This window comes from Rhagoletis pomonella, unplaced genomic scaffold (genome assembly GCF_013731165.1).
Source record: "Rhagoletis pomonella isolate Grant_MI unplaced genomic scaffold, Rhpom_1.0 Rhpom_scaffold_00004, whole genome shotgun sequence".
NCBI classification, from domain to species: Eukaryota; Metazoa; Arthropoda; class Insecta; order Diptera; family Tephritidae; genus Rhagoletis; species Rhagoletis pomonella.
Genome location: NW_023458558.1, coordinates 50,268,141 through 50,280,403, shown reverse-complemented (window position 1 = coordinate 50,280,403; position 12,263 = coordinate 50,268,141). Strand labels below are relative to the sequence as shown.

Here is a 12,263-nt window from a genome sequence, read left to right as displayed (position 1 = left end):
TGGATTTTTTTTCCAAAAAAGCCATATTTTTTTGGTTAAACTTTTTTCAAGATAGCCTGCCTCAATACCTACTTATATTTTGGCATATGCGCCATTTAGGTTATTTAAGTAAAATCGAGTTCTCCAAAACAAACTGTTATTGTTGTTATTTTTATTAATATCCGTTTATTTTGGAACATATCTTGGAAATATTTTTTCTTTCGGGATAAAAATTTTACGAGGCTAGAATTTGTTATAGAAAATGATAAACATTCTTTTGTCAGAATTGTTATGAGCTCTCAACGAAACGTTCAGAAACATATTATTTTTTATTTATTCACCAATTTCGGAGCTTGCATTCTAGGAAAAGTAATAAATCATCTGAAATGCTGCAAGAATACTTCGGTCGAGCGTAATGGATATACTGTTAGCTCATTTGTGGTATACTGCTATAAATGTGTATGTATGCAAAGAAAATCAAAAGCCTATAAGGTATAATACTTAAGGATGTATATTTAAGTGCTTGGCCAACTAGTAGAGTTGCGTTCTGCACACGGTTACGTATACGCACCGTTGGCCATTCAATTCAAGGGCCTTGCTTGTAGGTTAACAAGCATCTATGTATGTGTGTGGGTTGATATATAAACATATTTATTTAATTTCCAACTTAAATGACACTTTTACAGGGTAAAGTTGAGTGTATCGCGTATGCCGTGCATTATTTATTATTACCGCTGGTCACTTTTTGCTGCTGCATACATTCCACATATGCATACATAACATTTGTGCGCAGAATTCTTCTTTATATTCTTCTACATCCTTTTATCTGCACTGCCATACCAACTGTGTGTGCCATTTCCTTATAAGAAAAAATAAATATAAATAAAATGCAGCACGAGAAATTTGCCTTTTATTTGTCGTCAACTTATTACAAATTATATTCTTTTGCTACATTTTTTCATTACAGGCTTTGCTACATACTCACGATGTTGTTGCCCGTGACGTTTACGGCGAGGAGGCACTGCGCGTCACACCGCCACCAATGGCACCCTATATTAATGGTGACGAAATCGATAATGTGGACAATGGCGAGTTGCAACATGTAACCAGAGTACGTTTGGTGCAATTTCAAAAGAACACCGACGAACCAATGGTGAGTAGTGCACGTCAATAAGAAGACTAAAGAGTTTCTGCTCTACAACATCTGCGTGTACATTAGGGTGAGGCAAACAAAAAATGTTTAAAATGTTAAGCTCTCCGCCCATAAGATTTTTCTAAATGAAAAGAAAGAATACTTCCATGTTTTTTTTTTGTTAAAAAAAATATTACGTTTAGAACTGCCCTAATCGCATGAAGTTTCCAGGTATTTTATATGGGGAAAAACACTTTTTTGTAGTAATGGTATAGAATTCACTAAAATAAATATTTTTCGATCGGAAAACTACGTTTCTTTTGGGGAGACTTCTAATAATAACAACCAAATGTTTATACAATGACTCTAGCAAATGACCACGTGTTGAATTTTTTTAAGATCCGTAATGTTTTTCGAGGTCTTTATTTTTATTTTTTTTTTTGTATTTTCCTATAAAGCGCTAACCAAAACCATATAAATCTTGGTTTTACACTTTATAGAAAATTTAGGAAAACTCATTTCCATCGAAATTTCAACTTTTTAATCTGAATATTTAGAACATTTTTGGGTGTGCAATTTTATAGAACGGCTAAAAAATCGCGCTGATTTTTGCTATTTGTTTTTTTGGAGACTGCTTTTGTGTCTTTTTTTTTGGAACAAGTGCAATTTACAAAAACTGGCGTTGCTCTTTTGAAATTATGTCGCTAACGGGCTTCCTCAATTTATTTCAAAGAAATTCATGCTTATATGGAAAAAAGTGCACAAATCCGTAAAACAAATTCTCAAAAATTAACGGGATATTTTTGCCGAAACTGGCACTTCATTTTAGAATGCAGGCTGGAGCTTAACATTTTAAACTTTTTACCCTTGCATGTACTTTTGGCCCACCCTAGTATACATACATACATGCATATGTATGTAAATATATTTGTACATATTTACCTATAGACATAACTGACTGTTATAACCATTCAGTACTAATTTTGCAATTACATAATTACCTTAAGGGCATAACGTTAAAAATGACCGAAGACGGCCGTTGCATTGTAGCCAGAATAATGCATGGCGGCATGATACATCGCCAGGCCACGCTGCATGTTGGCGATGAGATACGGGAAATTAATGGACAACCCGTGCAACATCAATCAGTGGGGCAATTGCAACGCATGCTGGTGAGTGCTTACATTTGTACGAAAAGACTTTTATGAATTTTCGTCACTGTGCGCAACGTAAATGGTTGAATAATTTGCAGCAATGAGTTCTTATTGCTTGTCTTTGTTTTTCTTTCTTCCTCTCTTCTATGTTCTGTAGCGTGAAGCGCGTGGTTCGGTTACCTTCAAAATAGTTCCTTCTTATAGAAGTGCTCCGCCACCCTGCGAGGTATGTACAGTAGTGATTGCTTGAATAAAAAACTAACCGAAATTATTTACCAAATATGTTTTAGTATTCGCCGATAGTAATTTTTAGTTTTACTTACTAAATATGGCGCATGTTAAATGCTATAGAAATACAGCCAAAAAAAAAAAAAGAACCCAGCACCTAATGTAACAGATTAACACCCAGCGATATAAATTAAAATCCACCGAAAACATTAGAATCAGTTTGCGCACAATTTCATCTTTTTCTTTATTTTCTAATAACTTGCTTTTCTTTACAGTTTTATTTGCAAAAAAAAAAAATTAACTTTTTCAACTAATTAAATTCAGTTTTTTTTAAATATCAATTTACTTATGGATTGTAGTTAGTTTCTCATAATGTGTTTCTCATATCTTCCATTAACATTACTTTTACATTTCTACACTCACATACAAATGCAGCTTTTCAGGATAAGACCAACTCCAGTACTTGTAAGTAAAATCAACGTCATTGTAGTTAATTTTTTATTAATACTCGCAACATAAAGAAATGAATAGCACAATTTCCGCAAGTTTAAATCAGACTGGTTACTTATCGAAAAACTACTTCAATACACTTCGATGGAAGTAGTATAATTCTAATTGTGGCCTAAAAATGCCTCTAGAAAACTTTTTTAATTTTTCCAGCCTACATAAATCGTATCTTATCTACTTACAACAGTTAAATGAATAACTAGATAAGCTCAGGTACAGTGTAATACGGTTAACCAGATAACCAGATGTTAACCTGTTGCCTGTTTATTTGACAACTAATATAAAAATACAATTTTTTTCTCTCAATACTTTCGATTCTGAAGCACATTTTCTCATTAACCCCTGTGTAGAAAATTTTTTTAAAGACAAGTTTTTATTAATGGCTAATAAAAAATCGACCACCACACCACCAAACGGCTAAATTTTTTGTGGAGTTATTCCTTTTCATTTAGGTAATATACTTTCTAAATATAAAACAAATCGGACCATAAATACGGTTTTTCCAAATATATGTATTGTCCACTTTTGTCTCCACTTTTGGTGGACAATTCTTCGACAACTTCGAGGACCTTAGATGCGTGGAAATCAGCGATCTTCTAAAGTTCCTGAAAAGCTCAAAATGCTTTTTAGGAGGGATTAGTTGTTGCTAACCCTACATGCGGCATCAAAATGGTGTCTTATAGATGACCGCGACAACCTAACCTAACCTTGCTTATTACTGAAAATTAAATTGCTGTGGATTTTATATATTTAGTTTTAAACATATCAGCAATGTTTTTAGTTTTATATTTCTGCATGAAACCCGAATTTGAACGAAGCCAAATAAAAATTAAACCAGCTGAGGGTCAACGCGCGCAACGCTTCGCCGTGCAGCTAAAATGATCTACATACATATGTATGTGACATGCTACATGCATTTCCATACGTTTCATCTTATCTGTCAAAGCGAAGCTGTCATGCAAAGCAGAGCAAGCGTTTTATCTGGCATAGGCCTTATTAGTAAAGTTGCTGACGAAAAGGATTAAGGTTTTATTTTTTTTCGTTTATATTTAATGAAAGGAAAATTTGCCAAGTCCAAAAGATGTGCCGAATATTCGATAAGGCAAAAAGAATACGCATCGTTGAGTCTGTTAATTAATATTTCTCTCAGTGTTAAAATATAAGGGTTCATTACTTTATGACAACTTTTAGTATGGCCCCAGGTGTGGACCTTTTTTTTTTTTGATATCACTCACTTTTGTTGTTCAGTTTGAAATCAAATATAAAAGTTAGTATTTATATCATTTTGCGCCCCCTGCTTATCGTTAATTTGAGGTAGCGTCATATTTTATCATCTTTAATACGCCATTTCGGATTTATTGTTAATTGGCTGGCCAAAGGACTCTCGAGTGCGGCTATAAGCTAGCGATATGTGTAGCTTGAATTGTATTCGAGCAGCTTGTGGAACAAACCTAATAGCTATTGAGCTTTTCTCGACCGAAACTCAGATTTCCGTTTCATTTGAATTTTCAAAATCAATTCGAACGTGTATTGAAGTTTAATGCTTAGTGCACTTAGGTGTATATACATACATACCTACATGCATATGTATTTTAAAGCTCCCTATTGGTATAAGCAAAGTAGAGAAAATTAAGGGAATACAACTATAAACATAAGTATGTATTTATGCAAAAACTTAGTATACAATAGATGGAAGCCATCAATACATTTTAGTGATAAATTCGATGTTATCAGTCACCTAATAAACATACATACATAATGTAAATGACTGAATTATTGTTCAAAGAAAACTATTATAAGAACAGGATTATTAAGGTGTAACACAATTTTTCAAATTTTACCATTTGCTGCTTTTGTTTGCCCACTCCATTACATACAAATTTGTTCAGCTATATACATACATAGTAAAAAGCGTCTTCTTCCTAACGAAGACAATGAAGCAAAATTAGCAGTTAGTGTGAGCGTAAAAAGATCAAAGTATAATATGTATAGCGAGCGGAATTCTTAACATAAAACAAAATGAAATTAACATTTAATCTTCGTCGTCCTCTTCTTTGCAGATATTTGTGCGTGCACAATTCGATTATAATCCTTTAGATGATGAGCTTATACCATGTGCTCAGGCAGGCATCGCATTCCAAGTTGGCGATATTTTACAGGTGAGCGCATTCACACGCCACACACACACACGCACACACACACACCTTACACCATAGACCACACACTTAATCGCCTTTGAAACAGACGTGCCACATGCGAACTATTTATTAAATATCTGTGCCCAGATCAAAGCGGCGGGCACACACAATCCGTAAATTACTAAAAAGCAACACAAGAAAATTGGGCAAGTTGAGCGTGTGGTTGTGAGCGCGTTTATTGTGTGGAATCAAATGCAAAATTTAATTATGGCGATAAGCGATTACTATGAGCGCACACACCTAAACAAAATTAATTTATCTTCTTCTTATATATGTATGTACATATACATATTTGTTCATTTCTCTCACTAATAAGATTATTAGCAAAGATGACCATCATTGGTGGCAGGCACGTTTGGATACAGTCGGCGGTTCGGCTGGTTTGATACCATCGCCAGAGCTACAAGAATGGCGTATTGCCTGCAATGTTGCTGATAAGACCAAACAAGAACAAGGTAAGCGATATATTAAAATGCGATAAAGAGCCATTACACGCACGCTTAAATTCTCTAATTAACTGGATCTCTATCAAAATGGGAAATAACATAATTGTAATTGTATGTTGATTGGTTGTGCTATTCATATATATATATATATATATTTAACCTATGTATGTACATATGTACATGAGTATTTATTATATGTATATACATATATATTCTATAGATATGTATTTATGTGTATATGTAAATGTATAAGGTAGTAAATGTATAAAAACGTGTATGTGCTGTAGTTGAAAAATGTACTTTTAAACGATTTGAATTCCTTATCCTGTGTGTGCGTCTTTTCCTTTATACTTAAAATAAATTATTAGTTTTAGTTATGCGTAAGTCCGCCATTTTATGCCAGTAATATTATTTTAATAATCATTGACAACCAAAATAATACAATTATAAGGCATTGAACTGTACAAAATTGGTATTTCGTTGAAATGCCTCTTTGAAAATTTATTAGCTTCACTCAGATACGCCTCCATGCCAGAAATAAATAGAGTTAGCACTGCCACCCGTAGGTCTACATAGTATGCCCTCTGCTCATCATAACGCTGCATCTAGCCCTAAAAGCTCTATACATTTTAGAAGAGATCCATCCCGGTGATAGGTAGTGTGTGTGCTCTTGTCTTGGCCATATACACTGGAAGCAGAAATAATAGAAACGCCTTGTGTGGCTATATTGCTTTTGTTTATATGATAGTTTTTTTTATATACAAGTCTAGACATTAAAATTTTTGTAGCAGGAAGTGCAAGTTTCATGTGGCTAGAAATTCACGTTTTTAGAGTTTTTTTGTCACATTTGCTTCCTTATAACGAATAGACACAGTTTATTTTGATATAAAAGGAAAGAAACCCGCAACACCGTCAGCTAAAAACTCAGATCAAAAATCAACGATATTTTGTAGGCATTTGAAACTTGCGGTATTTGCCAGAAATTTTCTAATTTTTAACCGACGTTCTTTGATGTGCATACATATGTTTCCGGATAACGTTGAACCACGTGAACCCTTTTACGATTATTATTTTTTATCGGAAAGTTACCTCAAGGGTGGTCCCATACCAATTTGGTTTAGTTCCGATCATTTTGTAATTAGGAAATAAACGGCAGTACTAAATTTTTACGTTTTGTTTAAAAATTGCTTTTTATAATTTCACTGTTGTAGTTTTTTTTTCACATTTTTTCTGACAGACGGGAGATAGGTCATTTCTACATAATTTGGGCTGAATTCAATGGTGTTAACCGTTTTTCCGAATTGTCTCATGATCCCATACAAATTTTTTAAATCAAAACTTTTCCTAAAGAGTTGAGTGTATTCACTAAATCATTCTCTGAAAGACTGAATATATCGTCGAACTTTCAATGAAAACTAATAGATATGTTAAGAAAACATTTAGCAGGATACAATAAAACCCTTTGCAAACTATGTCGATCACATTTGTGGATTCTGAGCAATATTTTGTCATTCTTTTACCAAAAAAATATTATTTCAACTTTTCGACATTTATTAAACTAACAATTGTTCCTCATCATTAGGAAATAATGGCTGATAGCAGTGCGAGTGTTCCTTTTGATTACTTATATAAATGCCATAGGGTAGTCTGATAGCTAGCCTGCTATCTGTGCCGTGCTTTGCCAATGGTTTATGAAGCCTAGCGGCTGCTGGAGGCGATGGAGGTACTCTAACGAAAAGTCCTGAAGCTGCTATGTTTGGGGCTCCTAATCTCTTAACTGTTTGTTTAGTTTGGCTGGCTGGATACCCGTACCAGTTTCCCTTGCGCTTTGCCCGATTAAGCAGCTACACACCTCTTTTCTGAGTCCCGAGAGTTCTCGTGACCACCAAGTATGCTGAGGGTAGGCCCTCTTGGCGTGGACACGGGATAGGTCGAGTCTAGTATAGTGCTGTTCAGCCCATTAATTTGGTCTTATAACTCCATATAGTCAACCTTTTTATATTTTAACACTAAACTAGGCACGAGCGTACTTATTCAAGTCAGTTTTATTTGGACTCCTTTCTCATGTTACTTTAATTTTTATTTATTTTTTATTTATTGTTCTCCTGCCAAATTCCACATTTGACAAATAGTGCCTTCTGCATTGCTGATGATGATTTATGCATATGCATGTGAAAAGTCAAAAATGCAAAATATCAGCTTTCCTCGTAACATATACCAGGTCATTAGCAAAAATAAGAAACAGAATAACTGTACATGCACGTACCTAGATACATATTAAATGATAGTAAAATTAAAATGCACACTATTTTGAAATTAAATATCCTTGAAAATTCCAAAAGTGTACATTCAATGCCATAATTTTTGGTCTACCCTTCTTGAGTTACTTTCCATTTTTCGTTACCAATTAATTTGTAATGTTATATATGTAAATGTATGTGTGTTTGTACTATATGTACTGTATGTACATAACATGTGTATGTATGTATGTATGTATAGAAAATCATGCCTTCTAGTTAAACTTGCCAATACATACTGTTATGATGTTGTGATTGTCTCCCTTCTCTTATCCTCATAAATACCTACAATTATGAATTCATAATAATGATGATGTCATATTCGTGATAATCATGTCTTTGATAATAATTTGATGTTGATGTTGGTGATGATAATGATGATGATGATGATGATGATGATCAATAATGTACAAATACAAACATATAAAACGCATATTAACCATAATGATAAAACACAGGAGAAGGTGCCGCTGGCTGTTCTGCCCACGCAGATGGGTGTGATGGATCGACAGGTAGTTAAAGTATACAACCATCCATGCAATTGTCACTTGTCCCTTAGCTGAGTACTGTAATCTCACGCAACACACAACCACCCACCCACTTAATTCCCCACTCACTTCTTTGCTCACTCACACACGCACACGCACACACTCGTTTGTAATACATATGTAATATTTGCCAAGTTTTGATTGATTTATAAATTTTCCTTAATAAGTTCAAATCATATAAATATGTACATACCTTATACTATACACATACATATGTATAAACATATGCTGTTATTGTTCATAATTCGATGGATCTTAAGCCGATTTCACTTTGGGCATACACTTAGCAATATAGACGTACATATGTATAATAAATTAGCACATTTAGTTGCAATTGAATTGAGAAACCTTTCACCGTTGCCGTCGAATTAATTTTACAAGAAAAGTACATATAGAAAATTTCTCCCTATGCACAGCTCTAAATCACATTGTTTAGTAATTTTGTAAAAGTTTATTTTAGATATCCATTAGTCTTATAGTAACACGCTTGCACAGATGATTACCATTTAGCTTAGGATCATTTACCATTCCACAAAAATATTTGATGACATGCATACTTAAATCTTTGCATAAAACGAATGCAAAATAAATGTACTGCAATAAAAAATGCATTTGTTAAGTAACTCACTGTTTAAATTTTCTTTTGTTTAATGCCGTATTTACACTAAGGCATCAAATGGCAAACAATTTATTTACAGTTGACAGTTAAATAACACTCGTGAATATGGACATCTCATATTAACCAAAACTGCATTTATATTCACACATTTTATCGTCAAAATATGATTAGAGAAAACAAGACTTAATAGTAATAATGGAATGATACCGAACTAGCCCCAAATTGTCGTGAAGTACATAGGTATGAAGTGGTTCTGAAAAAGTCGTGAACTTGTCCTGAAAAGGCCGCAAGCAAGTCTTAAAATGGAAACGAAATTATCCCTTATAGTCTTGAAATGATCCAGAACTTTACCACAAATGATCCCGAAATAGTTCTGTAATAGTCATGAAATAGTTCTGAAATGGTCGTGAAATAGTCCTGAACAGGTCCCGAAATGATCCCGTACTAGTCCCGAAAGAGACCTTTACAGACTCCGAAATGGTCGAAAAGGTCGTAAACCTGTCACGAAATTAACTGGAACATGCCTTGAAACGCTCTCGAAAAGGTGCCTTACATACCTCCTAAAATAGTCCTGAACTAATCCTGACATAGTCATGAACTGAGCTCAAAATTATTCCGAGCTAGTCCCGAAATGTTCCTAAAATAGTCCAGAGATAGCCGCAAAATGGGCCACAAATAGTTATGAACTAGGCCAGAAATTGTCGTGAAAATGGGTCCCTCAACAGTCCGGGAATGATTCCGAACTATCCCCGAAATGGCCCTTAACAGGTGCCGAAATTATCCTTGAAAATAGGCAGTTGTGCCTTAAAAAATCGATGCCTTATATAAGAACTGCTCACTCCATAAGCACTTGTAGCAGATTTGGTTTTGTTTTGCCCTGAAGCATAGGCAAAGCAGAGATACTACAAATTTACACGTTAAATATAAAAAAAATTATCGCACTCCCGTGTTCCCTGAGACGTAAACACAACGGTGCATTATGAAACTCGCCGAAGGATGACAAAAGGTCATCGAACAAAGTCGAAAATATATTATTTATTGTAGCAGAGTGTGGTGTATTTTTTAAACTTGTAATCTTCCGATAACCAGTATAGGTTTTTTAGCGGCCTGCGTTGCATTTTTCTAGAGGTAAAATTTCCCATTATAGTAAATTTCGTCTTTATTTTCAACTCTTTTTTAAACTCATTATTTTTCCCAACTACCAAAATGAGAGTTTTTACTGATTGTACATGACTATTCCGCACTTCATAGGCACATTTTCCAAACTTTTAAAAGTTCTCTGTGCAATTTATATACGGCTGACGGAAAGTAGAAACTGGTCAACAATTTTTAAAACAAATTTTAAAATCAATCTTGGCCATATAGAGCTTTTTCCATCTGTCAGCAGTACCTAATATGTGTACATACATATAATATGTACAGAAAGCTTAAAAGAGCTTTCAAGTGGCCAACTGCGCTTCAAATCCAACAGTTACAAAAAAATTAAAAATGTGAAAAATCTCTTAACAAGAAGTAGATAGTTTGAATGTCAAACACTAGTTATTTTTAATAAAAATATTTGTAAATATGTACCTATGTAAGTATATATTAGTAAACCTTTTGTTTATAATGTAGTTTATAGTATTTAAATCTCATCACAGGAATTTTGAAATATAATAAATAGTACACGACTGAGGTTTTTAAACTGAAGATTATTTATAACGAAAAGAAAACTAAAAATATGTTAAGTAGAACTCATCTGTATATATTCATTTTTTATTACTATCCCGCTTAACTAAATATGAACTTTGGAAAATTATTTTTTTCCAAAGTCACTTTTGGTGTTTTGCTTCTCCTACGCGTATTGATTGCAAGTATCAATGCGAAATTGTGGTTTGCAAATTGCTCGCGACCAAAGGCAACAGCATGATAATGCATGGGAAAAATTTTTTTTGCAGCATGGATGTTTGATTGGGACACACTCACGCTCCTTTAATTCGATGAAAATGTCGATAAATATGTCCATCCATATAATATCTTCGCTATTCATTACATTCTCTTTGTTCACAGTAAATTGTTCGATCTTTGGACGCAAGAAGAAGCAATGTCGCGACAAATACTTAGCCAAACACAATGCTATATTTGATAACTTGGATGTGGTCACATATGAGGAGGTTGTAAAAGTGCCAGGTATTTTTTTCTGCTCAACTAAATTTTTAATCAATTCACTATTATATTTTTTTTTGTTTTTTTTTTTTTCTGTGAAGTCGGTGATCCAAACTTTCAACGGAAAACGTTGGTTTTGCTTGGTGCGCATGGTGTGGGTCGCCGTCACATTAAGAATACATTAATTTCCAAGTATCCCGATAAATATGCCTACCCCATACCACGTAAGTACTTACCACTTGTGTGCTACATATACAGGCAGGTTCTGCAATTCACTTCCGAGTGAATTTGAGTCGGATTCGCGTAGAATTCAAATTGGCAGGGGTTGAAATTCACTCGGAAGTGAATTGCAGAACCTGCCTGATATACATATATTTATACATAATGCAGTATAATTTGAAACTCAAACCAAATTTACAGATACAACGAGACCTGCTAAACCGGAGGAGGAGAATGGTCGCAGCTATTACTTTGTTTCACATGACGAAATGATGGCCGACATTGCTGCGAATGAGTATTTGGAATACGGTAAGAGTAAAATTTTCTTGTTCATATTTAATTGAAATTTACTTAAAGAAGAAGCGAACTCTTTGGAATTCTTAATTATTTTATAAAAGCAAAAAATGCGTCAATTCCCCTGAAATTTGATGTGTAAGCATCTGTGTAGAGAGGTAGCTTCGGCTTGCACGCGGGCAAAGCTCTTTCAAGCTTTCTTTATTAAATGTATGTACATAGTTTCCGCTCAATAAAACAGTTTGTGTTTAATATTAATTATAAATTATTATTCATAAATTGTTTAAAATCTTTACAACGCCGGTGCACTTACAGGTAGCTAAGGTCTGTTCGGTCGCGCGGTTCAAAAACGTATGCCGTCAGTTCGTTTTAATTTCTTTGTCCTCGTGCGTTTCGTTCATTTCGTCAACAGCCTTCGTTCAGTCAGTAGGGTTGCCAAGGTCAGGCGGACAGGCGTGTTTATTAATGGTCCCGTACTTGTCTCAAAATGGGTATTA

The 12,263-nt window shown here is 34.2% G+C and overlaps 1 protein-coding gene across 14 annotated transcripts in view; it reads left to right on the top strand.

The window, feature by feature from the left end:
* The window catches only part of LOC118737725 (peripheral plasma membrane protein CASK), a 143,969-nt gene that overhangs the window by 127,193 nt on the left and 4,513 nt on the right, over window positions 1-12,263 (top strand). For 10 of the 14 annotated variants that reach the window (XM_036468431.1, XM_036468437.1, XM_036468436.1 and 7 more), the window contains 9 exons: window positions 947-1,132; window positions 2,119-2,283; window positions 2,423-2,491; window positions 2,929-2,958; window positions 5,061-5,159; window positions 5,515-5,653; window positions 11,158-11,277; window positions 11,355-11,477; window positions 11,674-11,781. In XM_036468431.1, coding sequence (XP_036324324.1) covers window positions 947-1,132; window positions 2,119-2,283; window positions 2,423-2,491; window positions 2,929-2,958; window positions 5,061-5,159; window positions 5,515-5,653; window positions 11,158-11,277; window positions 11,355-11,477; window positions 11,674-11,781 — 1,039 coding nt within the window. Of the gene's footprint in view, window positions 1-946; window positions 1,133-2,118; window positions 2,284-2,422; window positions 2,492-2,928; window positions 2,959-5,060; window positions 5,160-5,514; window positions 5,654-8,399; window positions 8,454-11,157; window positions 11,278-11,354; window positions 11,478-11,673; window positions 11,782-12,263 lie in introns of all 14 variants that reach the window. The other 4 variants (XM_036468438.1, XM_036468442.1, XM_036468445.1 and 1 more) reach the window with 3 other exon arrangements.